A 25,820-nucleotide genomic window follows, 5' to 3' on the forward strand; every position below is an offset into this window, starting at 1 on the left:
GTTTGTAGCACATTGAAACAACCCAGTCCCCTGGGTCTTGCAGACACCTGCCCTGTGGTTTTCTCGTGGTGGGGCTGTCCCCTTCATTTGTGCTCTCAGATTCAGTCAATGTGTGAGAGCCTCTGTGACATGAGATATAAGCCTTTTATGTCCATCAATTCATTTGAACTTAGCAGAAGCCTGAAATATGGTATTATCATCCCCGCTGCTTTGTAGTTGAGGATACTGAAGTCCTGAGAGACAGTGACTTTCTTTTTTTTTTTTTTGAGACGGAGTCTAGCTCTGTCACCCAGGCTGGCATGCAGTGGCACAATCTCTGCTCACTGCAACCTCCGCCTCCTGGGTTCAAGTGATTCTCCTGCTTCAGCCTCCCGAGTAGCTGGGATTACAGGCGCCCACCACCATGCCCAGCTAATTTTTGTATTTTTAGTAGAGATGGGGTTTCACTGTGTTGGCCAGGCTGGTCTCGAACTCCTGACCTCGTGATCCGCCCACCTCAGCCTCCCAAAGTGCTGGAATTACAAGCGTGAGCCACCGCGCCTGGCCGAGAGACAGTGACTTTCACAGTGAAATCCCTCACTCGGGGATTTCAGCCCAGCTCTCCTGCCCGTTTCACTACACCAGAGCTGCCTTGATGGGTTGCTGCAAATGCCATCCTAGCCTGCCCTGTACAGTCCCTTCTGCTGTATATACCTGTACTTCTCTCTTCCCTTCTAGGTGTGTTCCGGGGTGGTCATGACATCCTGGTGCGCTCCCGGCTGCTGCTTTTGGACACAGTGACAATGCAGGTGACAGCCAGAAGTTTGGAGGAGTTGCCAGTAGACATCATCTTGGCATCTGTGGGATAAGGGGCCAGCCTGCATAGGACCTTATACCCTTCCCCAACACTACCTGGAAGTTGTGCCTTCCTCATGAAACTGGCGGAAACCCCTTCCCAAGCTTCTGCATTGAAAAACAATTAGGAATCATTGCAGATTTTTTTTTTTTATTCTGCCCCCACCTCCCACCCGGGACTACTTGCGGGTGACTTTTTTTTTTTTTTTTTAAATAGGGGATGATTTTAGCTTGTCCTAAATCTTGCTATCCTCCCTTCCAGGAAAGGGACATTGTAAATGAATAAAACATTCTCAACTCCTCTTGAATCTATCCCCCAAGAAACCATCTTATCCCTGTAATAAATCAGCATGTATTTATTGAATGATTGCTACTTCTGCACTCATGCTTCAGGGCTCCACCTTCCCCTTCAAGGCCTCCCCCAAGAGGCGGAACACCTGCCCTGTCCCCCTTGTACCCACAGCCCTTTGGCTGTTGTAGTCCTGTGAGGCAAGACCCTCTCCCCGTCATCGCTGTCCCAGCACCAAGCCCAGGGGTGGGAGCGGTAGAGGTTGGTTGAGTGCATCAGCTAACAGAGTTCACACTCCCTCCCATTCGTGCTTCGCAACGCATCCTCCTTTGATAGGCATCCTCCTTTGATAGTCGATAAATGGAGGCTCCAAAGGGCTTGGGTCCTTTGGCCGTTCCAGCATCAGGTCTTAAGTGGAGTGTGCCCTGGGGTTTCTGCTCCCTGTTCAGTTCAGCGAATCAGCATAGGCGAACAGCCCTCTAGAGCATTCTCTGTTGGTTGCAGATGAAGAAATCTCCGGTTTAGGTCCCAAGGGGAGCAGGCTTTTAAACTCAAGCAAGGTTATTTTACCAACTTTGAGGCCGGAGTACACCCGTAAAGACTTTTAAAAATCTGGGCCTTACCCTTAGAGATTCAGCTGAGGGGCTGGGGCAAGAAAAGCTCATTCTAGTGCCCACCAATGTTTAAGGGCGAAGTGCGCGATTCCTGGAAGTCCTCCTGACTTCCATTTCTTCAGTGTTCCTCCGTTTTTGCCTCGCACTGTGTGGCAGCTGGCAGGACTGTGAAGTAGAGTGGAGTTTCCTGGTTTCCCGCCTTCCATGACCCTGTGCCCTAGACTCAGCGCGGCGGGAACCTGCCAGCCAGCCCTGAAGCACGCGGGGGGCGGGGAGGAAGGTTAACCCCGCCAGGGAACGGCCAATATGGAAGAAAGTGGAGAAGCTTGGGATCGATGAGTCCCCCAAGGCAGTCACTGTCTCTTGGGGAAAAGGGAAAAAATTCATCCCAAACCGGAGGGGAAGAGACGCCGCCTACGGAGCCTGACGGCGCCGCGGGAAAAGAGGGCCCCGTGGGGGCGGGGCCTGGCGCCGGGAGCGCGGGCTGAGGCGGGGCTGACGTGAGGGGCGGTGACGCGGGCGGCCAAAGCGGAGCGGAGGGGCGGTGAGGAGAGCCTAGAGGTGACGCGCGCTGCCGGGGCTAGGTGAGGGGAGGTGAGGCGACCCGGGCGGCCGGGGTGTGGTGAGGGGAGGGGAGGGGAAAGAACGCGACGCGAGCTGACATAGGGGAGCAGAGGCCCGAGCGGACCCGAGGCGACGCGGAGAGGGCGGCCTGGGCCGAAGTGAGGCGACGCGGGGCGGCGGAGTCTGAGGGCCGGAGTGGAGGGGAGGCGACGAGGGGAGGGGCGAGGGTTCGCGGCCGGTGGCTGGGGGCCACCTGCTCCCCGAGAACCGGCCCCCGCTCCGGGGAGCAGAGTCCGGAGCTAGATCCGCGGCCCACAGGTTCGCAGGTCGGGCCCAGGGACGCTGCGGATCAGCGGGCGGGAGACGGGGATTCTGCACCCCGGCCCCGGGCCGTCCATGGCCGCCCTCGAGGTGAGCGGGTGCTGGCCGGCGTGGGCCGCCGACCCCAGCGGGGACTGGGGGGAAGGACGGGGAGTTGGGGGCACCAAGTCACCCGGAGGAGGCGACCCCAGCTAGCTGCGCTTGCCCTGCTTGGCTGGACCGTGAAGCCCCCTCCGCTGCGGCCTTCCTGCGCTCAGGCAGGCATTTGCAGAGCTCCTCTCGGGACTTGCCTCAGTGCCCTGCACGGAGCTGGGCAGTGGGCTCAGCGAGCGAGGCAAACGAGCATGTCCTTGTCCTTGTGGGACTTCTTGGGGAAGACTTTAGACGGTGGTCATGGAGGGGCACGGCCCTGTGGGACAGAAAGAGAAGGCGGGGACTCAAGGAATAAGACCTAATATTTGAGATAAGTAAGCCTTTTCCTTACGTTTTGTAATTTAAAGGTTGCGAGGGGCGGTGTTGAAGAATGTGTGGGCGAACATCCTGTCACTTACCTAGAGAGGTTCTCACGAGAGCTTGCGCCTACCAGGATCGGCGGGGCCAGCAGCGGCTCCCAGAATGGAGGGACCCTGATAAGTACTGCCCCTCTTACAACAAGAGTCCTCAATCCAACAGCCCAGTGCTTCTGTCTCGACTGCACTTTGAGAAGGTAACCAGCTTTGCACCATGCTAGCCCCTCGCCCAGCCTCGTGATGGTCGTCTCCTATTTGGTTTGGTGTGTGCTCAGCCTCTTGGGATGACATTAAAAACCAGCCTTTACTGATATATTCTGACTTCCAGTTGAGAACCTCTCTTGGCCTCATGAAAGAAGTTTTATCAGTGGCTTCTAACACTGATAAAGACGTATTTTTCAGCATTCTTCAGGCTCAATTTAAATGCCTTTGCTATACATGGCATACTAGCCTTAATATATGCCAAATTTATATGAGCTTTGTGTTTTAAAATAGCAGTTTTCACTGATCATCAGGGTCATTGGAGTATCTTAAAAATAATAATAAAAAATTTTAAGGCCAGGCGCCATGGCTCATGCCTGTAACCCCAGCACTTTGGGAAGCCGAGGTGGGAAGATCACTTGAGCCTAGGAGTTTGAGACCAGCCTGGGCAACATAGGGAGACCCCATCTCTACAAAAAATAAAAAAATGAGGTGGGAAGATCACTTGAGCTGGGGAGGTCAAGGCTTCATGAGCCATGGTTGTACCACTGCACTCCCACCTGGGTGACAGATCAAGACCCTGCCTAAAGAAAAAAATAAAAAAATTTAAGAATATTTCTATGCCCCTTACCAGGCCAGCTTAATCAGACTTTCTAGGCCTAGGACAGGCTTAAGATCAGTTAATTTAAAACACTTCTGATGTTTCTTGAACATAGAAAAGTTTTATTCTTTCCACTTGTATTTTCAATCTTTTTGTGTTTATCTTTTACTAAGGCTAGAAACATGTATTTGGTTTGGTTCTGAAGTTTAATTGCATTCATTGTGTTTATAGTATTTATCCCTGTAGTGTTGGAATTACCAGTCACTTACATTCATGTTTTAGTTTTTTGCATTATCTCCTGAAAGTGTGTGTCTGTGTATGTGTGTGTAATAAAAATGCTTCGTTCTAGAAAGTAATAGTTTCTCCATGTCTTAAATATTTTAAATGACCTTGACATGTTTTTAAAAATCGTGATGGTTGGCTGGGTGCAATGGCCCACTCCTGTAATCCTAGCACTTTGGGAGGCCGAGGCGGGTGGATCACGGGTCAAGAGATCGAGACCATCCTGGCCAACATGGTGAAACCCCATCTCTACTAAAAATACAAAAATTAGCTGAGTGTGGTGGCACGCACCTGTAGTCCCAGCTACTTGGGAGGCTGAGGCAGGAGAATCGCTTGAACCTGGGAGGCGGAGGTTGCGGTAAGCTGAGATTGCGCCACTGCACTCCAGCCTGGTGACAGAGCGAGACTCCATCTCAAAAAAAAAAATGGTGATTGTTTCCTTCCTGAATTTTGACTCTATTTGATTCATAATGCCGAAATCACTTTATAAAGTTGATTATACCTCGGATACATACTCTTTAAACTTTTGTGATAATATGATAGTCAAAAAGGACTCATTTCTGCATTATAGGGTATCACATCATTTTGAAATAAAGATAACAGGCTGGGCATGGTGGCTCACGCCTGTCATCCCAGCACTTTGGGAGGCCAAGACGGGTGGATCACCTGAGCTCAGGAGTTTGAGATAAGCCTGGCCAACATGGTGAAACCCCGTCTCTACTGAAAATACAAAAATTAGCTTGGTGTGATGGCGGGTGCCTGTAATCTCAGCTACTTGGGAGGCCAAGGCAGGAGAATCGCTTGAACCCGGGAGGCGAAGGTTGGGGTGAGCCAAGATTGCGCCACTGTACTCTGGCCTGGGCAACAGAGTGAGACTCCGTCTCAAAAAGAAATAAAGATAACAAATAATGGCTGGGCCTGGTGGCTCACACCTGTAATCTCAGCACTTTGGGAGGCTGAGGCGGGGGCTGGGAGGGGGGGATCTCTTGAGGTCAGGAGTTCGAGATCAGCCTGGCCAACATGATGAAACTCTGTCTGTACTAAAAAAAAATGTGGAGGTTGCAGTGAGTCGAGAATGTGCCACTGCACTCCAGTCTGGTGACAGAGCAAGACTCAGTCTCAAAAAAAAAAATAATATTAATGTTCTTGGTTGAATGAAGCCATTTATATGAAATAGTTATTTTTGTGTCATTTTTAGAGGATGCATACTTCCCTATTGAAACTTTCTGTTTTAAATGAGAGGGGAATCAAAATAAAATATCCTGGAGAACCTTGAAGGGGAAAAGAGAGCATAAAACATATTTCAAAGGAAAGCATAACTTAGAGTGAGAATAGAGAGCAGGATTAAGTGTATGAGCCTGGCCAGGCCTGGTGGCTCATGCCTGTAATCCTAGCACTTTGGGGGAGGCTGAGGCCAGAGGATTGCTTGAGGCCAGGATTTCAGGACACCAGCCTGAGCAAATGAGACCCTGTTTTTAACCAAAAAAAAAAAAAAAAAAGCCTTAGTCATTTATATGACCTCCTTAGAATTATAGAAAGTTAGCTGGAAGAAAAATTTGTTTAACAGATGTAAAGATAGAAGTATAGATAGATTATGACTTGTCCTAGGTTACCTAATCAGTGAGGGACAGAACTAGAACTGAGATCCAGACCACCGTCCCCACTCCAGTGGATGCATCCTGGAACCAGGAATGGGGAAGGTGGAACCACTAGCAAATATAGCCCTCATTTGGGCCAGTGGTATGAATTTGCTGATACAGTATTTGATTTCACATCTCTAACAAGTTTTGTTAAGATGGCTATGGTTTCTTAATTTTGATAATATTTGGTATCTCATTTTTCTCAAACCTATAAATTATAAAGCAAAATTAGAACCATTTTAGCAGTTCATTCAAATCATCAACAGCCTGCATATGTATATAGACAGCAACATTTTCATTTGAAACCACAGATTTGCAAATTACTTCCTCTTTCATTTATCCACACCAGTGCTACCAGCTGTTCTGTTCAGAAGTCCAAAAGGGTAGAGGAAAGATGACTAATATTGAGCAATGGTCTTAGTATTTTGGCTTTTCAACTACTTTCTATTCGTCATTCTCACATTTGGGTTTGATTTTACAGTTGTCAAGTGTACACTCTCAACGACGATCAGTGGAATTTGTGAGAGCAGAATTCTCAACCTTGACACTATTGACAGTTTTGGCCAGGATAATTTTTTGTCGTAGGGAGCTATTCTGGGCGTTGTAGAGCATTTAGCAACATCCTCTACCGGCTAGATGTCAGTAGCATCCTCCACAGTAGCATCCCCCAGATCAGAGCAACCAAAGGTATCTCCAGATGGTGGGGAGGGGTGTGTCAGAGTTGTCCCGTACTGAGAACCACAGATTTTTCAGTATTGTTATCTTGCAAATTTCTGATGAAACATCATTTAGTTGACCATTGTGTAATGTCTCATTCTCATTTATGCACTGAGCTGGGGGTCCTGCTTGGAAGACTTTTTTTTTTGGAGACAGGGACTTGCTGTGTTGCCCAGACTGGAGTGCAGCAGCGCAATCATGGCTCACTGCACCCTTGACCTCCCGGGCTCAAGTGATCCTGCTGCCTCAATCTCCCCAGCAGCTGGGATCACAGGCTTTGCCTTTTGACATTTTGAGGGGGAAGTTCTCACTATGTTGCTCAAGCTGGTCTCAAGACTCTTGAGCTCAGGCCAGGTGCAGAGGCTCACACCTGTAATCTCATTACTTTGGGAGGCTGAGCCAGGTGGATCGCTTGCAGTCGGGAGTTGCAGACCAGCCTGACCAACATGGTGAAACCCTGTCTCTACTAAAAATACAAAATTAGTCGGGTGTGGTGGTGCATGCCTGTAATCCCAGCTACTTCGGAGGCTGAGGCAGGAGAATCGCTTGAACCTGGGAGGCAGAGGTTGCAGTGAGCCAAGATCGCACCATTGCACTCCAGCCTGGGCAACAAGAGCGAAACTCGTCTCAAAAAAGAAAAATCAACCTTGAGCTCAAGGGATCCTCCCACCTTGGCCTCCCAGAGTGCCAGGATTATAGGCTTGAGCTGCTGCACCTGGCCAGAAGGCAAATTTGATTCTGGAAGAGAAAGAGGGTTTATGAAATCTCTGTTTTCAACTGTTCTTTCTCACAAACACACATAAACAGTCCTCGTTCTTAGATTCCATATTTCCAAATTCACCTACTCACTAAAATTTATTTGTAACCCCTAAATTCATACTCACTTTGCTTTTGCAATCATTGGTGCACATACAGAGAGCTGACAAATTTGAGTAGCTTGATGTTTCCAGCTGAGGTTGATCGAGGCAGAGCTCTGCCTTCTTGTTTCATCTCTTATAAACAAGTATCTTTTTTGCAGCCAGTTTAGTGCCATGTGTGATTTCACTGTTTAAAATGACCCCAAGCATAGCGCTAAAGTGCTGGCTGGTATTCCCAAGCTAAAGAAGGCTGTGATGTGTCTTACAGAGAAAATATATACACTGGATAAGCTTTAGTCAGGCGTGAGTTATAGTGCTCTTGGTCTTGAATTTAGTGTAAATGAATTAAGAGTAAGATTAAATTAGATGTCTTTAAACAGAAACACACATAAAACAAGGTCATATATTGATCAGTTGATGAAAGTGTTGTCACTAGAGGCTGTTAGAAACATAAACCTTGCATTTCCCTAAGAGCAGCAGTTCAGTACTCAAAGCAACTTTATGAAATCTAACTACTGCAAATAAAGGGAATCAACTGTTTGTGTGTATGTATATGAAAAGAGAATTGGCCGGGCGCAGTGGCTCACGTCTGTAATCCCAGCACTTTGGGAGGCTGAGGCAGGTGGATCACTTGAGGTCAGGAGTTCGAGACCAGCATAACCAACATAGTGAAACCCTGTCTCTACTAAAAATACAAAATTAGCTGGGCGTGGTGGCACATGCCTATAATCCCAGCTACTTGGGAGGCGGAGGCAGGAGAATCGCTTGAACCTGGGAGGCAGAGGTTGCATTGAGCCGAGATCGTGCCACTGCACTCCAGCCTGGGCAACAGAGCGAGACTCCATCTCAAAAAAAAGAGAATTAATGGATACAGCAGGCAGGATTCTGGAAGAAGCAGGACTGGATTTTATCAGCAGCACTGTGGAGAGATTAGCTTTTAAACAAAAGGAAGCCCTTCTCCTGAGACTGCAACTACTGATGATTCCTTTCTTCAGATTCCATCCTCTCCTGACTTTCTTCATTCTACTTTTATCTTAGTAGGTACTTTTACTTGGAACTCTGCCTTTATCCTAATTTCTTCTAACAAAATTTTTTGTACCCTCAGGTTAAATCCTGTACATGATATACTCTCTAAGAAACTTTACCTTCATGGCATTAATAGTCATCTTTTTATAGACAATTTTATGATTTGTTTTTAATCCTTACCTTAGAAAAATATTATACTACAATTTGAGTGCCTACTCCGTGCCACACATTTTAACTATATTATCTTTCATTCTTGAAAATTATCCTACAAGGTAATTATTGTTTGTTCTATTTTTGGGATAAGGAAAGTTGAAGGCCCAAGAAGTTGAGACTAGTCCAACCTCCTTAAGTAGCACAGAAAGGATTTTTTTTTTTTTTTTTTTTTGAGACGGAGTCTTGCTCTGTCACCCAGGCTGCAGTGCAGTGGCGCAAACTCGGCTCACTGTAAGCTCTGCCTCCCGGGTTCACGCCATTCTCCTGCCTCAGCCTCCCGAGTAGCTGGGACTATGGGCACCCGCCACCACGCCCGTCTAATTTTTTTTGTAGTTTTAGTAGAGACAGGGTTTCACCATGTTAGCCAGGATGGTCTCGATCTCCTGACCTCATGATCCACCCGTCTCGGCCTCCCACAGTGCTAGGATTACAGGCGTGAGCCACCGTGTCTGGCCCAGGATTTTTTTTTTTTTCCATCAGAGTCATAGAGTGCAGTGGCACAATCTCAGCTCAATGCAACCTGCACCTCCCAAGCTCAAGAGATTCTCATGCCTTAGCCTCCTGAGTAACTGGGATTACAGGCACACGCCACTACACCCAGCTAATTTTTGTATTTTTAGGAAAGATGGCGTTTTGCCACGTTGGGCAGGCTGGTCTCAAACTCCTGACCTGAGGTGATCCGCTCGCCTCAGCCTCCCAAAGTGCTGGGATTACAGGCGTGAGCCACCATGCCTGGCTCAGAGAAGGAATTTTTGAACCAGGATCTCCTTACAAAGACCTTGCTGTTTCCTCTATACCAGAGATGGTGAGAAGGCACCATCTGTGAACCAGAAAGGGGGACCTCACCAGACACCAAATCTGCTGGCACCTTAATCCCAGCTTTCAGAACTATGAGATAAATCATATAGTATCACTCGTGCCACATTCTGTTGGTTACAAGCCCGTCCAGATTCAAGGGGAATGAACATAGAATTCCCAGTTCTCAATGGGAGGAGTATCAGATTTTGCAACCATTTTTTGAAAACTGCCACAGACTTGTCACTAGTATCAGAAATTCAACACATGATCTTCATAAACCCCTTCATCAGCTGATGAAACATTTCATCAGCATTTTTTCTTCTCTGTTCAGTAGTACCATCATTATTTCACTCTTCTGGGCTTGAAAACTTAAATCATCCTTGCTTTTTTTCATCCAAATCCATTTGTACTACAATTTTTTTTTTTTATTCCTTTGGCTGTCACTGTTTTTCTCACTTCCATCATCAGACCCCTGAACCATTGTAGTAACACCCCAAAATGCACTCTTTGCTCACTGGTCTCTCCCAACCTAGAGTGTACTGTGCCATGCAGAATAATGTGTATGTGCTGCTTAATCTGTAGATTTCATCAAATTATCAAGGGGCCCATTACTTAAAAAAAGTTTGACAACCATGCGTTGGGAGCCCCCAAGACTGCCCCCATATTTAGAGATTCATTAGAAGGGCTAAGCATATAAGGCATAGTGTGTCTAAGGTTTATTAGTAAAAGGACACAGAATAGAATCAGCAAAGGAAAAAGACACTAGTAGAAATCTGGAAAAAGTCAGGCACAGGTTTCCTTATGTTCTCCTTCCTGTGGGAGGATACTCCAAGCATGTTACTTTCTCCAGCAACGAAAAATATAGTAACGTATATGTACAGTGTTTTTGTTTTTGTTTTTTGTAGGGTTTTTTTTTGAGAGAAGGTCTTGCCCTATGGTCCAGGTTGGAGTGCAGTGGCTCAGTCACAGCTCACTAGCAGCCTCAACTTCTCAGGCTCAAGTGGTCCTCCTACCTCTGCCTTCTAAGTAGCTGGAACTACAGGTGCATGCCACCACACCAGAATAATTTTTTTTTTTGGTAGAAATGGGAGTTTGCCGTGTTGCCCAGGTTGGTATGTACAATGTTTATGCCCAGAGAAACCCATTAGAGACTCAGGGTCCAAGGTTTTTATTGGAGGCTGATCATGTAGGCACTCTGCCTAGCAGGTACCAAAATTTCAGACTCCCAGAAGGAAAACAGGTGTTGGCATAAACTTTATTGTTTACACAGACTAGGCAGAATAAACCACCCTTAGGAGTTGGGGGAAAGTGGGAACATTCTCAAAATCTAGTTCTGAGATGTTGAGGGCCAACCTTGTATATAGGTTTTCCTAAAAATAGCATCCTCCAGTGCTTTGAGAGACCAAGGCAGGAAAATCGCTTGAGCCTAAGAGTTCGAGACCAGGCCAGGCACAGGGGCTCATGCCTGTAATCACAGCACTTTGGGAGGCTGAGGCAGGTGGATCACAAGGTCAGGAGTTCAACACCAGCCTGGCCAGTATGGTGAAACCCCGTCTTTAGTAAAAATACGAAAATTAGCCGGCGTGGTGGTGGAAGCCTATAGTCCCAGCTACTCGGAAGGCTGAGGTAAGAGAATCGCTTAAACCCAGGAGGCAGAGGTTGCAGTGAGCCGAGATTGTGCCACTGCACTCCAGCCTAGGCAACAGAGCGAGACTCTGTCTCAAAAAAAAAAAAAAAAAAAAAAAAAAAAATTCGAGACCTGCCTGAGGAACATAGTAAGACCTCATCTCTACAAAATTAGCTGGACATGATGGTGTGCACCTGTAGTCCCAGCTACTTGGGAGGCTGAAGCAGGAGGATCACCTGAGCCCAGGAATTCAACGTTGCAGCGAGCTATGATTGTGCCACTGCACTCTAGCCTGGGCAACAGAGCGAAACTGTCTCTAAAAAAACAAAGAAGTTTAAAGAAACTAAACCTCTTTGCATCTGCATCCCTCTACCTTATTCAAGCAGAATGTCTTACGTTCTAGTAAATATGATTGCTAAAGAACTCAAGTTACCTACATCATGATAAATCATTAAATTGTTTTTGGCTGGTTGTGGTGGCTCACACCCACAATCCCAGCACTTTGGGAGGCTAAGGTGGGCAAATCAGTTGAGCCCAGGAGTTCAAGACCAGCCTGGGCAACATAGCGAAACCCCATCTCTATAAACAATACAAAAATTAGCTGGGTATGGGGGCATGTGTCTATAGTCCCAGCTACTTGGGAGGCTGAGGTGGGAGGATGGCTTGAGCCAGGAGGTAGAGGTTGCATTGAGCCAAAATAGTGCTACTGCACTCCAGCCTGGATGACAGAGCCAGACCTTATCTCAAAAAAAATAAAAAAATTGTTTTCAAGTAGATTCCCTTTTTAAAAATAATCTTGAATTCTTTATATTTCAATACTACTAAATAATGTAATAAATACTTATGTTAAATTAGGTTAGAATTTCATTATGATCTCCTCACTAGATCTTCTTTCCATGGCAGGATGCAGACTCATCTGAGCGTATCATTGCTCCCATGCGCTGGGGCTTGGTCCCTTCTTGGTTCAAAGAAAGTGATCCTTCCAAGCTGCAGTTCAATACTACTAACTGTCGTAGTGATACCATAATGGAGAAACGGTCATTTAAGGTAGGTGGCTGGTAGCTATTAGTGCCCTGTATACCTCAGAAATAAGGTTCCAAAGGGTGTTTCCATCCTAGCCTACAGAGGACAACCAAAAATAAATAAATAACATAAAAAAGAATGTTCCCAGTTGTTAATGTGAAATGCTGTTTTGTTACTACATAACAAACCATACCAGACTTAGTAGTGTGAAACAAAATGATAAACATTATCTCTCATATTCTCTGGGTTGACTGGGCTCATCTGGGCAGTTTTCACTTGGAAGTTCTCATGTTGCAATTAGATGGCAGCTGAGGCTGGATGTCCAAGATGACTTCTTCACCCACATCTGACACTTCAGCTGGGATGACTAGAACAACTAGAAGGCTTTCATATGCCTAGCTCGAGGGTGTCAGGGTAGCCAGGCATCTGTTATGGTGACTCATTTACCCCAGAGCTCATGATCCAACAGAGCAGGACAGAAGATACAAGCCTTTGTCTTACAGCATCACTTAATCTTGGCAGTCATACAGCATTACTTATGCTGTATTCTTTTATTGTTATTGTTTAATTTTTTTTTTTAAATAGAGACAAGGTCTGGCTATGTTGCCCAGGCTGGTCTCAAACTCCTGGGCTCAAGTGATCCTCTTGTCTGGGACTCCCAAAGTGCTGGGATTACAGGTGTGAGCTACCACGCCCGGCCTACTTCTGTTGCATTCTATGGGTTACACAGAGCCAGCCCAAATTCAGTGTGGGAGGTGTCTACATAGGGTGTGAATACTGGGAAGCATGCTTCATTGGGGAGGCACCTTTGAAGACTAGCTATCACAAGTACCTATTTGTTAGAAAAGAGGTGATTGCTTTTATGTACATTATTTAATCTTTTCAACATCTGTGTGAGTTGTGACTTTCTTTATACACAAGAAAAGAGAGTGGCCAGGCGTGGTGGCTCACACCTATAATCCCAGCACTTTGGGAGGCCAAGGTGGGCAGATCACAAGGTCAGGAGATCGAGACCATCCTGGCTAACACGGTGAAACCCCATCTCTACTAAAAATACAAAAAATTAGCCAGGCATGGTGGCGGGCACCTGTAGTCCCAGCTACTCAGGAAGCTGAGGCAGGAGAATGGCGTAAGTAAACCCAGGAGGTGGAGCTTGCAGTGAGCCGAGATCATACTACTGCACTCCAGCCTGGGCAACAGAGCACGACTCTGTCTCAAAAAAAAAAAAGAGAGGTACAGAGAAATTAAATAACTGTTTTAAGGTCATACATTGGCAGACCTCAGATTTTATATATGTATTTGTTTGTTTGTTTTATTTATTTTGAGATGGAGTCTCATGCTTTCACCCAGGCTGGAGTGCAGTGGCATGATCTTGGCCCACTGCCACCTCTGCCTCCAAGTTCAAGTGATTCTCGTGCTTCAGCCTCCCAAGTAGCAGGACTACAGGTGTGCACTACCACGCCCAGCTAATTTTTATATTTTTAGTAGAGATGGGGTTTCACCTTGTTAGCCAGGCTGGTCTCGAACTCCTGACCTCAAGTGATCCCATCTCGGCCTCCCAAAGTGTTGGGATTACAGCCGTGAGCCACCCGCCTGGCCCAAACCTCAGATTTTAACTCAAGTTCTCCAAGTAATGGCAGCCTGTGAAACATAATTGTATCACTAAGACCATATTTTGCTCACATCTTCCCTCAGGTGCCTCTGGGAAAGGGAAGACGCTGTGTCGTTTTAGCAGATGGATTCTATGAGTGGCAGCGATGTCAAGGAACAAACCAGAGGCAGCCATACTTCATCTATTTTCCTCAAATCAAGACAGAGAAGGTATCATTATCAGCATTCACAATATATATTTGGAAAGGCACAGGGAAACAGATTAATCCAAAGGACATTTTTTTCTTCCCTCGTATTTATTTATTTATTTTAAAATAACAACTTTGGCCCAGTGTGGTGGCTCACGCCTGTGATCCCAGCACTGTGGGAGCCCAAGACGGGCAGATTGCTTGAGCCCAGGAGTTTGAGATCAGCCTGGGCAATATGGTGAAACCCCGTCTCTACAAACAATACAAAACTAGCTGGGCATGGTGGCGTGTGCCTGTAGTCCCAGCTACTCAGAAGGCTGAGGTGGGAGGATCACTTGAACCCATGAGATAGAGGCTGCAATGAGCTATGATCACACCACTGCACTGGGTGACAGAGCAAGACTCTGTCAAAATAAAATAAAGTGAAATGAAATGAAATGAGCTCATTGAGAGATAATTCACCATAAAATTCACCTTTTTAAAATGTGCAATTCAGGAATGTTTTAGTATATTCAAAGTATGCAATTATTACCTCTATTTTTAGAATATTTTTTATCACTCTAGAAGGAAACTACATATCCATTATCAATCACTCTTCATTCTCTACTGTGCCCAGCCCCTGTCAAATACCAATCTACTTTCCATCTCTATGGGTTTGCCTATTTTGGACATTTCATAAAAATTGAATCATAGAATATGTGGTCTTTTGTGACTGGCTTCTTTGATTGAGCATAATGTTTTCAAGATTCATCCATGTTTGGCATGGATCAGCACTTCATTCCTTTTTGTTAAGAATAGACCACATTTTGTTAATTCATTCATCAGTTGATAGACACTTGGATTATTGCCACTTTTTGGTTATTATGAATAATGCTGCTATGAACATTCATGTACAAGTTTTGCATGGATGTGTTTTCATCTCTCTTGGATAGATGCCTAGGAGTGGAATTGCTAGGTCATATCATAACTCTACATTTAACATTTGCTTCATAAATCCTTCACTGTGGCTGGGCGCAGTGGTTCAGGCCAGGCACAGTGTCTCATGCCTGTAATCCCAGCACTTTGGGAGGCCAAAGCAGGTGGATTGCTTGAGCTCAGGAGTTCAAGACCAATCTGGGCAACATGGTGAAAACCCATCTCTACCAAAAATACAAAAAATTAGCTGGGCGTGGTCCCAGCTACTTGGGAGGCTGAGGTGGGAAGATGACTTGAGCCCAGGAGGTGGAGGTTACAGTAAGCCGAGATCGTGCCACTGTACTCCAGCCTGAGTGACAGAGTGAGACCCCATCTCAAAAAACGAAACAAAAACCCTTTCACTGTAAGACAATTTGAACTGTTCATGTTAAAACATTATCAGGAGATTGAAAACAAATCTGACATGCCAACATCATGTTTTATTTTTAATTAGATTATTTAGTCTGACACTGCTAAAGCACCTGAGTTCTTAGCAGTTTGCTTGTTAAAATTGGGAATTGTTTGTTCACCTGTCATCTCATTTGGGGGACTGGAAATAGTGTTACCGAGTAAAAGGGACTTGCTACCCAATGTGCTAGAAGCCAATACCATGACACTGAGTAGCTGGTCCCAGCTAGTTGGCAGGCTGAGGTGGGATGATAGCTTGAGCCTGGGATGGGGGGTGGCGGTTGCAGTGAGCCGAGATTGCACCACTGCACTCCAGCCTGGGTAACAGAGAAAAGTTTTTTTTGTTTGTTTTTGTTTTGTTTTTTTCTGAGACAGAGTCTGTCTCTGTCGCCCAGGCTGGAGTGCAGTGGCGCGATCTTGGCTCACTGTAACCTCTGCCTCCCAGGTTCAAGCGATTCTCCTGCCTCAGCCTCCCAAGTAGCTGGGACTATAGGCGTGTGCCACCAGGCCCGGCTAATTTTTTGTATTTTTAGTAGAGACGCGGTGTTAGCCATAATGGTCTCAATCTCCTGACCTCATGATCCACCCCCCTCCGTCTCCCAAAGTGCTGGGATTACAGGCGTGAGCCACCGCACCCGGCCGAGAAAAGTTTTTTATTGCAAGTCAACTAACAAGAAGACAGGAGTCCAGCTCAACTCTGTCTCCCTAGCTGGCTTTAAGGCAGTACTTTTATTAAAAAAAGGTTTAGGGAGTGGATTCTGGGATTAGTAGGTGATTGGTGGAAGGAAAGGGGAGGCCTGGAAAGTCTTCAGGTATGTGCAGTTATCTCTTCCTGCCTCCATATTAGGTCTCGTGCAAATTCAGGGGGAGTTAGTATGAAACATGGTGGAAATTCAGGCTGTGATATAAGCAAGTTTGTTTTGCATATACTCTAGTCAGTTATTGGTTCCAACCAATTCAGCCAGTTTTGTTATCTTACAAGTGGAGGGAGTTTCACTGTTTCAGCAAGTTCTTTTCTTATGTGCTATCCTGTAAGCCCAAGAATTTAGTCATTGGTGTTTTTGTTTGTTTGTTTGTTTTTTTAACTCTTTGGGGCAGTTTCAGTAGTCAAGAGAGTTTGCCTCACCCTCAGAAAATTCCCTATCAGTGATGGGTGCACCAAAATCTCAGAAATCACCACTAAAGAATTTATTCATATAACCAGACACCTCCTGTTCCCCAGAAACCTATTGAAATAAAATATAAATTAAAAAAGAAAATCCCCGTCTAGCCAGTCTAGTAACACACAAATGATTTGGTACAAGACAAGATTAATTTATAAAAAATCTATCAATTATAATAGCAAGTATTAAGCACTTACTACTAGTCAGTTACTCTTTCTAGGAACTTAATGTGTATTAGCTTAATGTACATTAATTCTTTTTTTTTTTTTGAGACAGAGTTTCACTCTTGTTGCCCAGGATGGAGTGCAATGGTGTGGTCTTAGCTCACTGCAACCTCCACCTCCTGGGTTCAAGCAATTCTGCCTCGGCCTCCCGAATAGCTGGGATTACAGGTGTGTGCCACCATGTCCGGCTAATTTTTGTATTTTTAGTAGAGACAGGGTTTCACCATGTTAGCCAGGCTGGTCTCTAACTCCTGACCTCAGGTGATCCGCCTGCCTCAGCACCCCCTAAGTGCTGGGATTACAGGCATGAGCTACTGCGCCTGGCCTTGAACTTAATTTTTACACTACAGATAGTTGGGTTTTCCTTTTTGATTCAGTCTGACAATCAATCTTTTAATTTGTGTTTAGAACATTTAATTTAATGTAATTATTGATGTGATTGGGTTAAAATCCATTGTTTTGCTAGTTTTCTATTTGTTCCATCAACTCTTTGTTCCTTTTCTCCTGATCTTTCTGTTTTGAGAATAATCTTTTATAATTGCATTTCGTCTCCATTATTGGCTTATTATTTTTACCTCTTAAAAAACGTCTTTAGGCCGGGCGCGGTGGCTCACGACTGTAATCCCAGCACTTTGGGAGGCCGAGGCGGGCGGGTTACGAGGTCAGGAGATCGAGACCATCCTGGCTAACACGGTGAAACCCTGTCTCTACTAAAAGTACAAAAAAAAAATTAGCTGGGTGCAGTGGCAGGTGCCTGTAATCCCAGCTACTTGGGAGGCTGAGGCAGGAGAATGGCGTGAACCCGGGAGGCGGAGCTTGCAGTGAGCCAAGATCACGCCACTGCGCTCCAGCCTGGGCAACAGAGCGAGACTCTGTCTCAAAAAAAAAAAAAAAAAAAAATGTTTTTAGTAGTTGCCCTACAGCTTACAGTATACATTTTTAAGTTAATAACATTCTGTCTTTATACACTCCACTACTATTGAAAAGACCTTACAACAGTATTCTCCCAGTTCCTCCTGTCTTTTGGGCTACTGTTATGCATTTTATTTTTACATATACTATAAACTTACAATACAGTGCTATTTTACTGTAGATGGTCAATTATGTTTTAGAGTGGTAAAAAATAAGGAAAGTCTTTGTACATGTACCTTCATTTTAGCCATTTCCATGGATCTTCACTTATTTGTATAGATCCAGTTTTCTCTCTGGTATTACAGTCCTTCTGCCTGAAGGGCTTTAATTTTTCTTGTAGTGTGGGTCTGCTGGTAATAAGTTCTGATTTTTTTTTTGTCTGAAACAGTATCTATTTCTTTTTTTTTTTTTTGAGACAGAGTCTCGCTCTGTTGCCCAGGCTGAGTGCGGTGGCACAATCTCGGCTCACTGCAAGCTCCACCTCCCGGGTTTATGCCATTCTCCTGCCTCAGCCTCCGAGTAGCTGGGACTACAGGCGCCCGCCACCACGCCTGGCTTATTTTTTGTATTTTTAGTAGAGACAGGGTTTCACCATGGTCTCGATCTCCTGACCTCGTGATCCACCCGCCTCGGCCTCCCAAAGTGCTGGGATTACAAGCGTGAGCCACCGTGCCCAGCCAACAGTATCTATTTCTTTACTTAAAAAAATCATTGGGGCCGGGTGCGGTGGCTCATGCCTGTAATCCCAGCACTTTGGGAGGCTGAGGCGGACGGATCACGAGGTCAGGAGATCGAGACCATCCCGGCTAACACGGTGAAACCCCGTCTCTACTAAAAATACAAAAAAAATTAGCCAGGCGTGGTGGCAGGCGCCTGTAGTCCCAGCTACTCGGGAGGCTGAGGCAGGAGAATGGCATGAACCCGGGAGGCAGAGCTTGCAGTGAGCCGAGATTGCGCCACTGCACTCCAGCCTGGGCGACAGAGCGAGACTCTGTCTCAAAAAAAAAATGATGCTTTTTATTGAGATATGATTCACATATAATAAAATTCACCCTTTTAAAATGTACAGTGGTTTTTAGTATATTCAAAACCTTGGCCAAGCACAGTGGGTCACACCTATAAAATTAGCCATGCATGGTGGCTTGCGCCTGTGGTCCCAGCTACTTGGGAGTCTTATGTGGAAAGATCACTTGAGCTTAGGAGGTCGAAGCTGCAGTGAGCCGAGATCACACCACTACACTCCAGCCTAGGTGACAGAGTGAGACCCTATCAAAAAAAAAAAAAAAACCCACAAAATGTTGTGCAGCCATCATCACTAATTCCAGAATGCTGTTATGAACCCCAAATAAAACCATACCCATTAGTAGTCACTTTCCATACCTCCCTGTCTTTAACCCCTGGCAGCCACTGTCTTTGAGAGGTATTTTTCACTGTGTATAAGATTCTGGGTCAGTGGCGTTTTGTTTTCTTTCAGTACTTTTAAAAAAATACACTTCATTGTCTCTGGCTCTCATAGTTTCTTTTGAGAAGTCTAGTGTGTAACTGTCTTTTTTCTTTTGTATGTAATGCATAAATGTGTGCTGCTCTCACCACCTTCCCCTCCACCTCCCTCCACCCCTGCTTTTAAGATTTTCTCTTAAGGCAGCTGTTTGAATACATCGTGTGTATGTGTTTTGGCCTATTCTCTTTGCTGCTTGGATCTGCAGTTTGATATCTTTCATAATTTATGGAAATTTTTTGGCTTTTTCCTCTTCGAATATTTCTTCGGCCCCATTTTCTCTTTCTGGGATTCTAATGACATGTGTTAGATGATTTAATTGTCCCATCGTTCTTGGATATTCTCTCCATTTTTCTTTCTTTTTTTCTCTGTTTCAGTTTGGATACTTTTCACTGACCTTTTTTTTTTGAGATGAAGTCTCGCTCTGTCATCCAAGCTGGAGTACAGTGGTGCAATCTTGGCTCACTACAACCCCTACTTCCCAGGTTCAAACAATGCTGCCTTAGCCTCCCAAGTAGCTGGGATTACAGGCATGCACCACCATGCCCAGCTAAATTTTTTTGTATTTTTAGTAGAGACGGGGTTTGATCATGTTGGCCAGGCGGGTCTTGAACGCCTGACCTCAAGTGATCTGCCTGCCTCGGCCTCCCAGATTGTTGGGATTACAGGCATGAGCCACTGTGCCTGGCCATTATTGACCTATCTTTAAGTTCACTGAGTCTTTCTTATAGTTTCTATCTCTCTGCTAAAATTCCTTATCTGTTCATGTATGTTGTCCACCTTTTCCACAAGAGTCTTTGACATTAATTTTACTTACTTCAAGTTCTCTGATAATTTCAGCATCTGGGAAATGTAATCTCTTGAATCTGGTTCTATTAATTTCTGTATCTCTTGGTGGTTGATTGCTTTAGCTTTTTTTGTGTGTCTTGTAATTTTTTATTGTTGCCAGAGATGATATGTAGGACAGAGACTGAGATTAATAATACTTACGTCTGGAAATTCTTCTATTAGGCCATTAATATATGGGGTTAAGTCAGTCTTGTCAGGAATTGAACTGGGTTTCGACTTTGTTCTCATTACAGTGCCTTTGTTTTTGTTTTCGTTTTTGAGACAGAGTCTTGCTCTTTTGCCCAGGCTGGAGTGCAGTGGCGCGATCTCGGCTCACTGCAAGCTCCACCTCAGCCTCCCGAGTAGCTGGGACTACAGGCACCCACCACCACGCCCAGCTAATTTTTTGTATTTTTAGTAGAGATGGGGTTTCACCGTGTTAGCCAGGATGGTCTCGATTTCCTGACCTCGTGATCCACCCGCCTCAGCCTCCCAAAGTGCTGGGATTACAGGCATAAGCCACCACGCCTAGCCTACAGAGCCTTTGTTTGACCACAGGCTTTCAAGTGCTCTGCTGTTATCCAGTGTTTAGGGTAAGGATTGACTTTCCCAAGGGTTTCTCAGCAGCCCTACTCTCTTCAGTTGTTGGATTTTCCTGTGAGCCTGTGCCTTAGACATGGTCTTTCTTGTGCCCTTTTCCCTCTTCCAGAAGTAGACTGCTTCTGCTTGTCACTTAATATTTGTTGTCTAAACAGGGGTGGAGGCAGTTCTCCGTTCAGTCTGTCTTAAGCAGATGTGGCTCTCTGACTCAGTCTTCCCCAGGGCGTAGGGGGCTTTTTCTTTTTCTCCTTCCCCAGCCTCCGTGGGTCTTTACCTGATTCCTAGGCGTGAAAGGGATTTTTTTTTTTTTTTTTTTTTTTTTTTTTTTTTTTGAGACAGAGTCTCGCTCTGTCTCCCAGGCTGGAGTGCAGTGGCGCAATCTCGGCTCACTGCAAGCTCCACCTCCCGGGTTCACGCCATTCTCCTGCCTCAGCCTCCCGAGTAGCTGGGACTACAGGCGCCCGCCACCACACCCGGCTAATTTTTTCTATTTTTAGTAGAGAAGGGGTTTCACCATGTTGGCCAGGATGGTCTCGATCTCCTGACCTCGTGATCCGCCCACCTCGGCCTCCCAAAGTGCTGGGATTACAGGCGTGAGCCACCGCGCCCGGCCGAAAGGGATTATTATTACCCTTTCCCTGGCAGCTTAAGACTTTTGCTCCTTAGGGGAAAAGTGATTAGGTGAGGCAGAGGAGCTTGCCTTTAAGGTATGCAATAGTGAGGATGGCTTCCTCCAGGCTCCTGCCCTGTACCCCCAAGTCTTTTTCGAGCACTGGCAAAGTCCAAGGAGAAAAGCCTGTGAGCTGGTGCAAACTCCTCTGAGGTTTGCAGCTCCTAGGGATTCTGTACTATCCTGCTAGCCTGTACGCTGCTTGTAGAAATGTGATAATAACATTATCTGAATTCTTAACCTGGTTATATGAAGGCTTGTGTCTTCCTCCTGTTGCTGCCAATAAGCCAGTACGTGTGTCCCATTGCCCCCTGGAGGACCTTGTCTTTTCTTAAATTTCAGGGAAATTGATCGACCTTACCTCTCTGATGAGTTTAAGAAAAGTTATAATTTTGCATATTATCCAGCTTTTCTTATTGTTAGAAGTGATGTTCTTTCCAGCTTTCTACATTTTAGGCCTTGAATTGAATTTTGAATGGCAAGTAGGAATTGGCATGAAATTCAATTCAATTAAGAAAGGGTGGGAAGGACATTTTGGGCAGAGGAAGGTTGCTTCAGCAAGACACAGGAGCATGAAATTGCATGAGAGCTTCATTTACCAACAGCTGGTTTGGGTTCAAATTAGCAATGTAAGTAATAGCTAGAATGGTGGGCCAGTTCACGGAAGGCCTAAATGTCCAGTGAAGGTGTTAAATTCTGAAAGTATTAAGGAGCCATGAATCTATAGCTTCAGTTGGCATTTGCCACCAACCTTCTTTCCTTTGGTGACAGAGGGGTTAATAAGACATGGGCTGAATTACTTTTAAAATGATTTCCATGCTCTCGAGTCTGAAGTAGTACCCAACCTGCATGTAGAAGAAGTCTGCTGAGTGCATCTAGTCTGCCCATATATTTTGCTTCCAGTCAGGTAGCATTGGTGCTGCAGATAGTCCTGAGAACTGGGAGAAAGTCTGGGACAACTGGAGGCTGCTGACAATGGCTGGGATCTTTGACTGCTGGGAGCCCCCAGAGGGAGGAGACATCCTGTATTCCTATACCATCATCACAGTGGATTCCTGCAAAGGCTTGAGTGACATCCACCACAGGCAAGTCATACTTCTTACCCCTGGATCCAAAAGGATCCAAAGGATCGTTTGTCCTCTGCTTTTAGGTAGCTTTAGAGAGTAGGAAACCAAGTCGTTTTACAAGGTAAAGTTACGCTCAGTTTGACTCTAACATGACATACAGTCCTAAAAATCACTGTACTATGCAAAAGGATAGAATAAAAACCAAATAACTTAGGGGAAAAGTGGGATTAAGGAGACAACACTTAAAATGTTGTCAGTGACACATTAAAAAAATAATGGAAACCTAATAAAACAGTAGCACTGTTTTATTCATGTTAGGTGGTTAAGAAATAACTAAATACTACAGGCTGAGCACGGTGGCTCATGCTTGTAATCCCAGCACTTTGGGAGGCTGAGGTGGGCGGATCACGAGGTCAGGAGATCAAGACCATCCTGGCTAACACGGTGAAACCCTATCTCTATTAAAAATACAACAACTAAATTAGCTGGGCGTGGTGGCGGGCGCCTGTAGTCCCAGCTACACGGGAGGCTGAGGCAAGAGAATGGCATGAACCTGGGAGGTGGAGCTTGCAGTGAGCCAAGATCGTGCCACTGCACCCCAGCCTGGGCGACAGAGTGAGATTCCATCTCAATAAAAAAAAAAAAAATACATACATACATACATACGTACATACTGTAGTAAATATGGCACTTTACCTCGACAAGACCTGAAGTTTGCTTGTTGCTTGTGGAAGTGGGTGTTGGAAGAAATGCATCTCATGAGTTATTGTGAAGTTGTGGAAGGAAGGTTATGTAAAATTTTTTATCTTTTGCAGTCTTAAATCCTGGGGCACAGTTTTCCTCCTATGAACGTATTTCCTTTGAGGCATGCTATTTAATTAAAATTGAATATTTGATTCAATGTATAGCCTTCTTCAATTAACTTCTGTATCACTGCTAGAAATTCTTTAGCGGCATTTTCTTTTTTTTTTTTTTTTTTTTGAGACGGAGTCTCGCTCTGTCGCCCAGGCTGGAGTGCAGTGGCGCAATCTCGGCTCACTACAAGCTCCGCCTCCCGGTTCACGCCATTCTCCCGCCTCAGCCTCCCGAGTAGCTGGGACTACAGGCGCCCGCCACTGCGCCCAGCTAATTTTTTGTATTTTTAGTAGAGACGGGGTTTCACCATGGTCTCGATCTCCTGACCTCGTGATCCACCCGCCTCGGCCTCCCAAAGTGCTGGGATTACAGGCGTGAGCCACCGCGCCCGGCCCTTTAGCGGCATTTTCATCTGTACTTGTGGCTTCTCCCAATAGCAGAAAGCTTTGAAAATTGTAGCCATGTTCGAAACCAGTAAACTAACCACTACTAGCACTGAAAGGAGCCACTTGTGGTATTTAAGGCTTTATTTATATATAGGCCTTATTTATATATTTTTTGTATGAACCTTATAGGTGCTTTTTTTTTTTTTTTTTTTTTTTGAGACAGAGTCTCGCTCTGTCACCCAGGCTGGAGTGCAGTGGCGCGATCTCGGCTCACTGCAAGCTCCGCCTCCCGGGTTTACGCCATTCTCCTGCCTCAGTCTCTCCGAGTAGCTGGGACTACAGGCGCCCGCCACCACGCCCGGCTAATTTTTTTTTTTTTTTTTTTTTTTGAGACGGAGTCTCGCTCTGTCGCCCAGGCTAGAGTGCAGTGGTGCAATCTCGGCTCACTGCAAGCTCCGCCTCCCGGGTTCACGCCATTCTCCTGCCTCAGCCTCTCCGAGTAGCTGGGACTACAGGCGCCCGCCACCGCGCCCGGCTAATTTTTTGTATTTTTAGTAGAGACGGGGTTTCACCTTGGTCTCGATCTCCTGACCTCGTGATCCGCCCGCCTCGGCCTCCCAAAGTGCTGGGATTACAAGCGTGAGCCACCGCGCCCGGCCTCGGAGTACTTCTTGAAGTTGTTCCAGCCATGGTCATTTTTTTTTTTTTTTGTAGCATCATCACTGATGTGGACTCCTTGATATCCTTTGCTCAGGAAATAATCACATGTTCTCATTTTTCTTCCAGGATCCTTTACTATTTCAAGCTTCTTTTCAATATTTAAAATGTTTCCATTCACATGCACTGCCTACCATGTTTTGAGCCAGGAAGCTTAGACATGTTTGAGAGGTTAAATGTGTATCTTTTTATACATATAGAAAAATTCAGAAAGGCAAAAGAAGAGCAAAACACAATTTTGTAAAATAGTATGCAGTGAGCCAAAGTAGCAGTCGGTGTTTGAGATGGGTGCATTTTGTGTATGTCTACAAGGCTCAGTTCATCTGGGTGCAGTTTTCTGTGTTCACCTTGTGTTTCTCACAGATGAAACTGTGCATAAGCAAACACAAAATTTGCATTGTGCTCCAATTGCTCTCTAATATATCAGTGGCATTGGAACAGACTTGTATTTTAAACATAAGCATTGGCAGAACTGACTATACTTGTATTCTACCTTTATAATTTCTGCCAGAGCTGAGTACTCCCTAAAGTGATTTTTTGGAGTTCTCCTGAAAAGAATGCAGTGTGACACCTGTCAGGATTACCTGCTTTAGCCTTGTCCTAGGCTATATCTGTGAAAATATGCTTTCATGTGGCCAGGCGCAGTGGCCCATGCCTGTAATCCCACCACTTTGGGAGGCCAAGGCGGGTGGATCACGAGGTCAGGAGATCAAGACCATCCTGGCGAACACTGTGAAACCCCATCTCTACTAAAAAGACAAAAAAATGGCCGGGCACGGTGGCTCACACCTGTAATCCCAGCACTTTGGGAGGCTGAGGTGGGCGGATCGTGAGGTCAGGAGATTGAGACCATCCTGGCTAACAGGGTGAAACTCTGTCTCTACTAAAAAATACAAAAATTAGCCGGACGTGGTGGCGGCCGCCTGTAGTCCCAGCTACTTGGTAGGCTGAGGCAGGAGAATGGCGTGAACCCAGGAGGTGGAGCTTGCAATGAGCCGAGATCATGCCATTGAACTCCAGCCTGGGCGACAGAGCGAGACTCCATCTCAAAAAAAAAAAAAAAAAAAGGAGCCAGGCATGGTGGTGGGCGCCTGTAGTCCCAGCTACTCAGGAGGCTGAGGCAGGAGAATGGCATGAACCCGGGGGGTGGAGCTTGCAGTGAGTGGAGATCGCACCACTGCACTCCAGCCTGGGCAACAGAGCGAGACTCTGTCTCAAAAAAGAAAAAAAAAATGCTTTCATGTAATGTAGTTCTCTTTTAGTAATTAACCTTTAAAAATTATATTTTATTTAATCTAAATCACCATTCATTTAAAAATGTACCATTATTTTATACGTTACAGTATTTAACATTATTTTATATGTTATGTATATATTTAGGAGACAAATGAACATTTCTCTGTATCTGAATCAACTGTACCACCCAAAAAGTGTGTGCCACACTTTGCATTGGCCTGGGACATAAAACTGGAAGCTAAACCTAGTATATTTTCCTTACATCCTCTGGGTACCAGGAGTCATGTTTGACAGCTTCTCTGCTTTTCTGACGCATAGCTTCCTTTTGTTCACAATTTTCTTACTGTAAGTCTTTCAGAGGTGGTGAGGCTTGAGAATTGCTGTTGA

At 45.5% G+C, this 25,820-nt stretch overlaps 2 protein-coding genes and 1 long non-coding RNA gene across 19 annotated transcripts in view; 2 read left to right on the top strand and 1 right to left on the bottom strand.

Annotated features, from left to right (window-relative positions):
• The window catches only part of COPG1 (COPI coat complex subunit gamma 1), a 28,788-nt gene extending 27,590 nt beyond the window's left edge, over nt 1–1,198 (top strand). Inside the window, exon 24 of the mRNA XM_055259134.2 lies at nt 718–1,198. Coding sequence (XP_055115109.2) covers nt 718–848 — 131 coding nt within the window. The 3' untranslated portion in view covers nt 849–1,198. The remainder of the gene's footprint in view (nt 1–717) is intronic.
• LOC129471015 (uncharacterized) lies at nt 1,176–2,183 on the bottom strand. The gene is made up of 2 exons (XR_008653467.2): nt 1,747–2,183; nt 1,176–1,614 (listed from the first exon to the last, which is right to left on the bottom strand). It is a non-coding gene; the product is annotated as an uncharacterized lncRNA (long non-coding RNA).
• Nucleotides 2,184–2,204: 21 nt separating this feature from the next.
• Nucleotides 2,205–25,820, top strand: part of HMCES (5-hydroxymethylcytosine binding, ES cell specific) — a 28,474-nt gene continuing 4,858 nt past the window's right edge. The window contains exons 1-5 of one of the 17 annotated variants that reach the window (XM_063630230.1): nt 2,205–2,331; nt 3,123–3,328; nt 11,997–12,140; nt 13,812–13,937; nt 22,076–22,257. In XM_063630230.1, coding sequence (XP_063486300.1) covers nt 3,146–3,328; nt 11,997–12,140; nt 13,812–13,937; nt 22,076–22,257 — 635 coding nt within the window. In that variant the 5' untranslated portion in view covers nt 2,205–2,331; nt 3,123–3,145. Of the gene's footprint in view, nt 2,713–3,122; nt 3,329–11,996; nt 12,141–13,811; nt 13,938–22,075; nt 22,258–25,820 lie in introns of all 17 variants that reach the window. The other 16 variants (XM_055259163.2, XM_063630232.1, XM_063630231.1 and 13 more) reach the window with 16 other exon arrangements.

The sequence above is a fragment of the Symphalangus syndactylus genome, chromosome 21 (assembly GCF_028878055.3).
Source record: "Symphalangus syndactylus isolate Jambi chromosome 21, NHGRI_mSymSyn1-v2.1_pri, whole genome shotgun sequence".
Taxonomy (NCBI): domain Eukaryota; kingdom Metazoa; phylum Chordata; class Mammalia; order Primates; family Hylobatidae; genus Symphalangus; species Symphalangus syndactylus.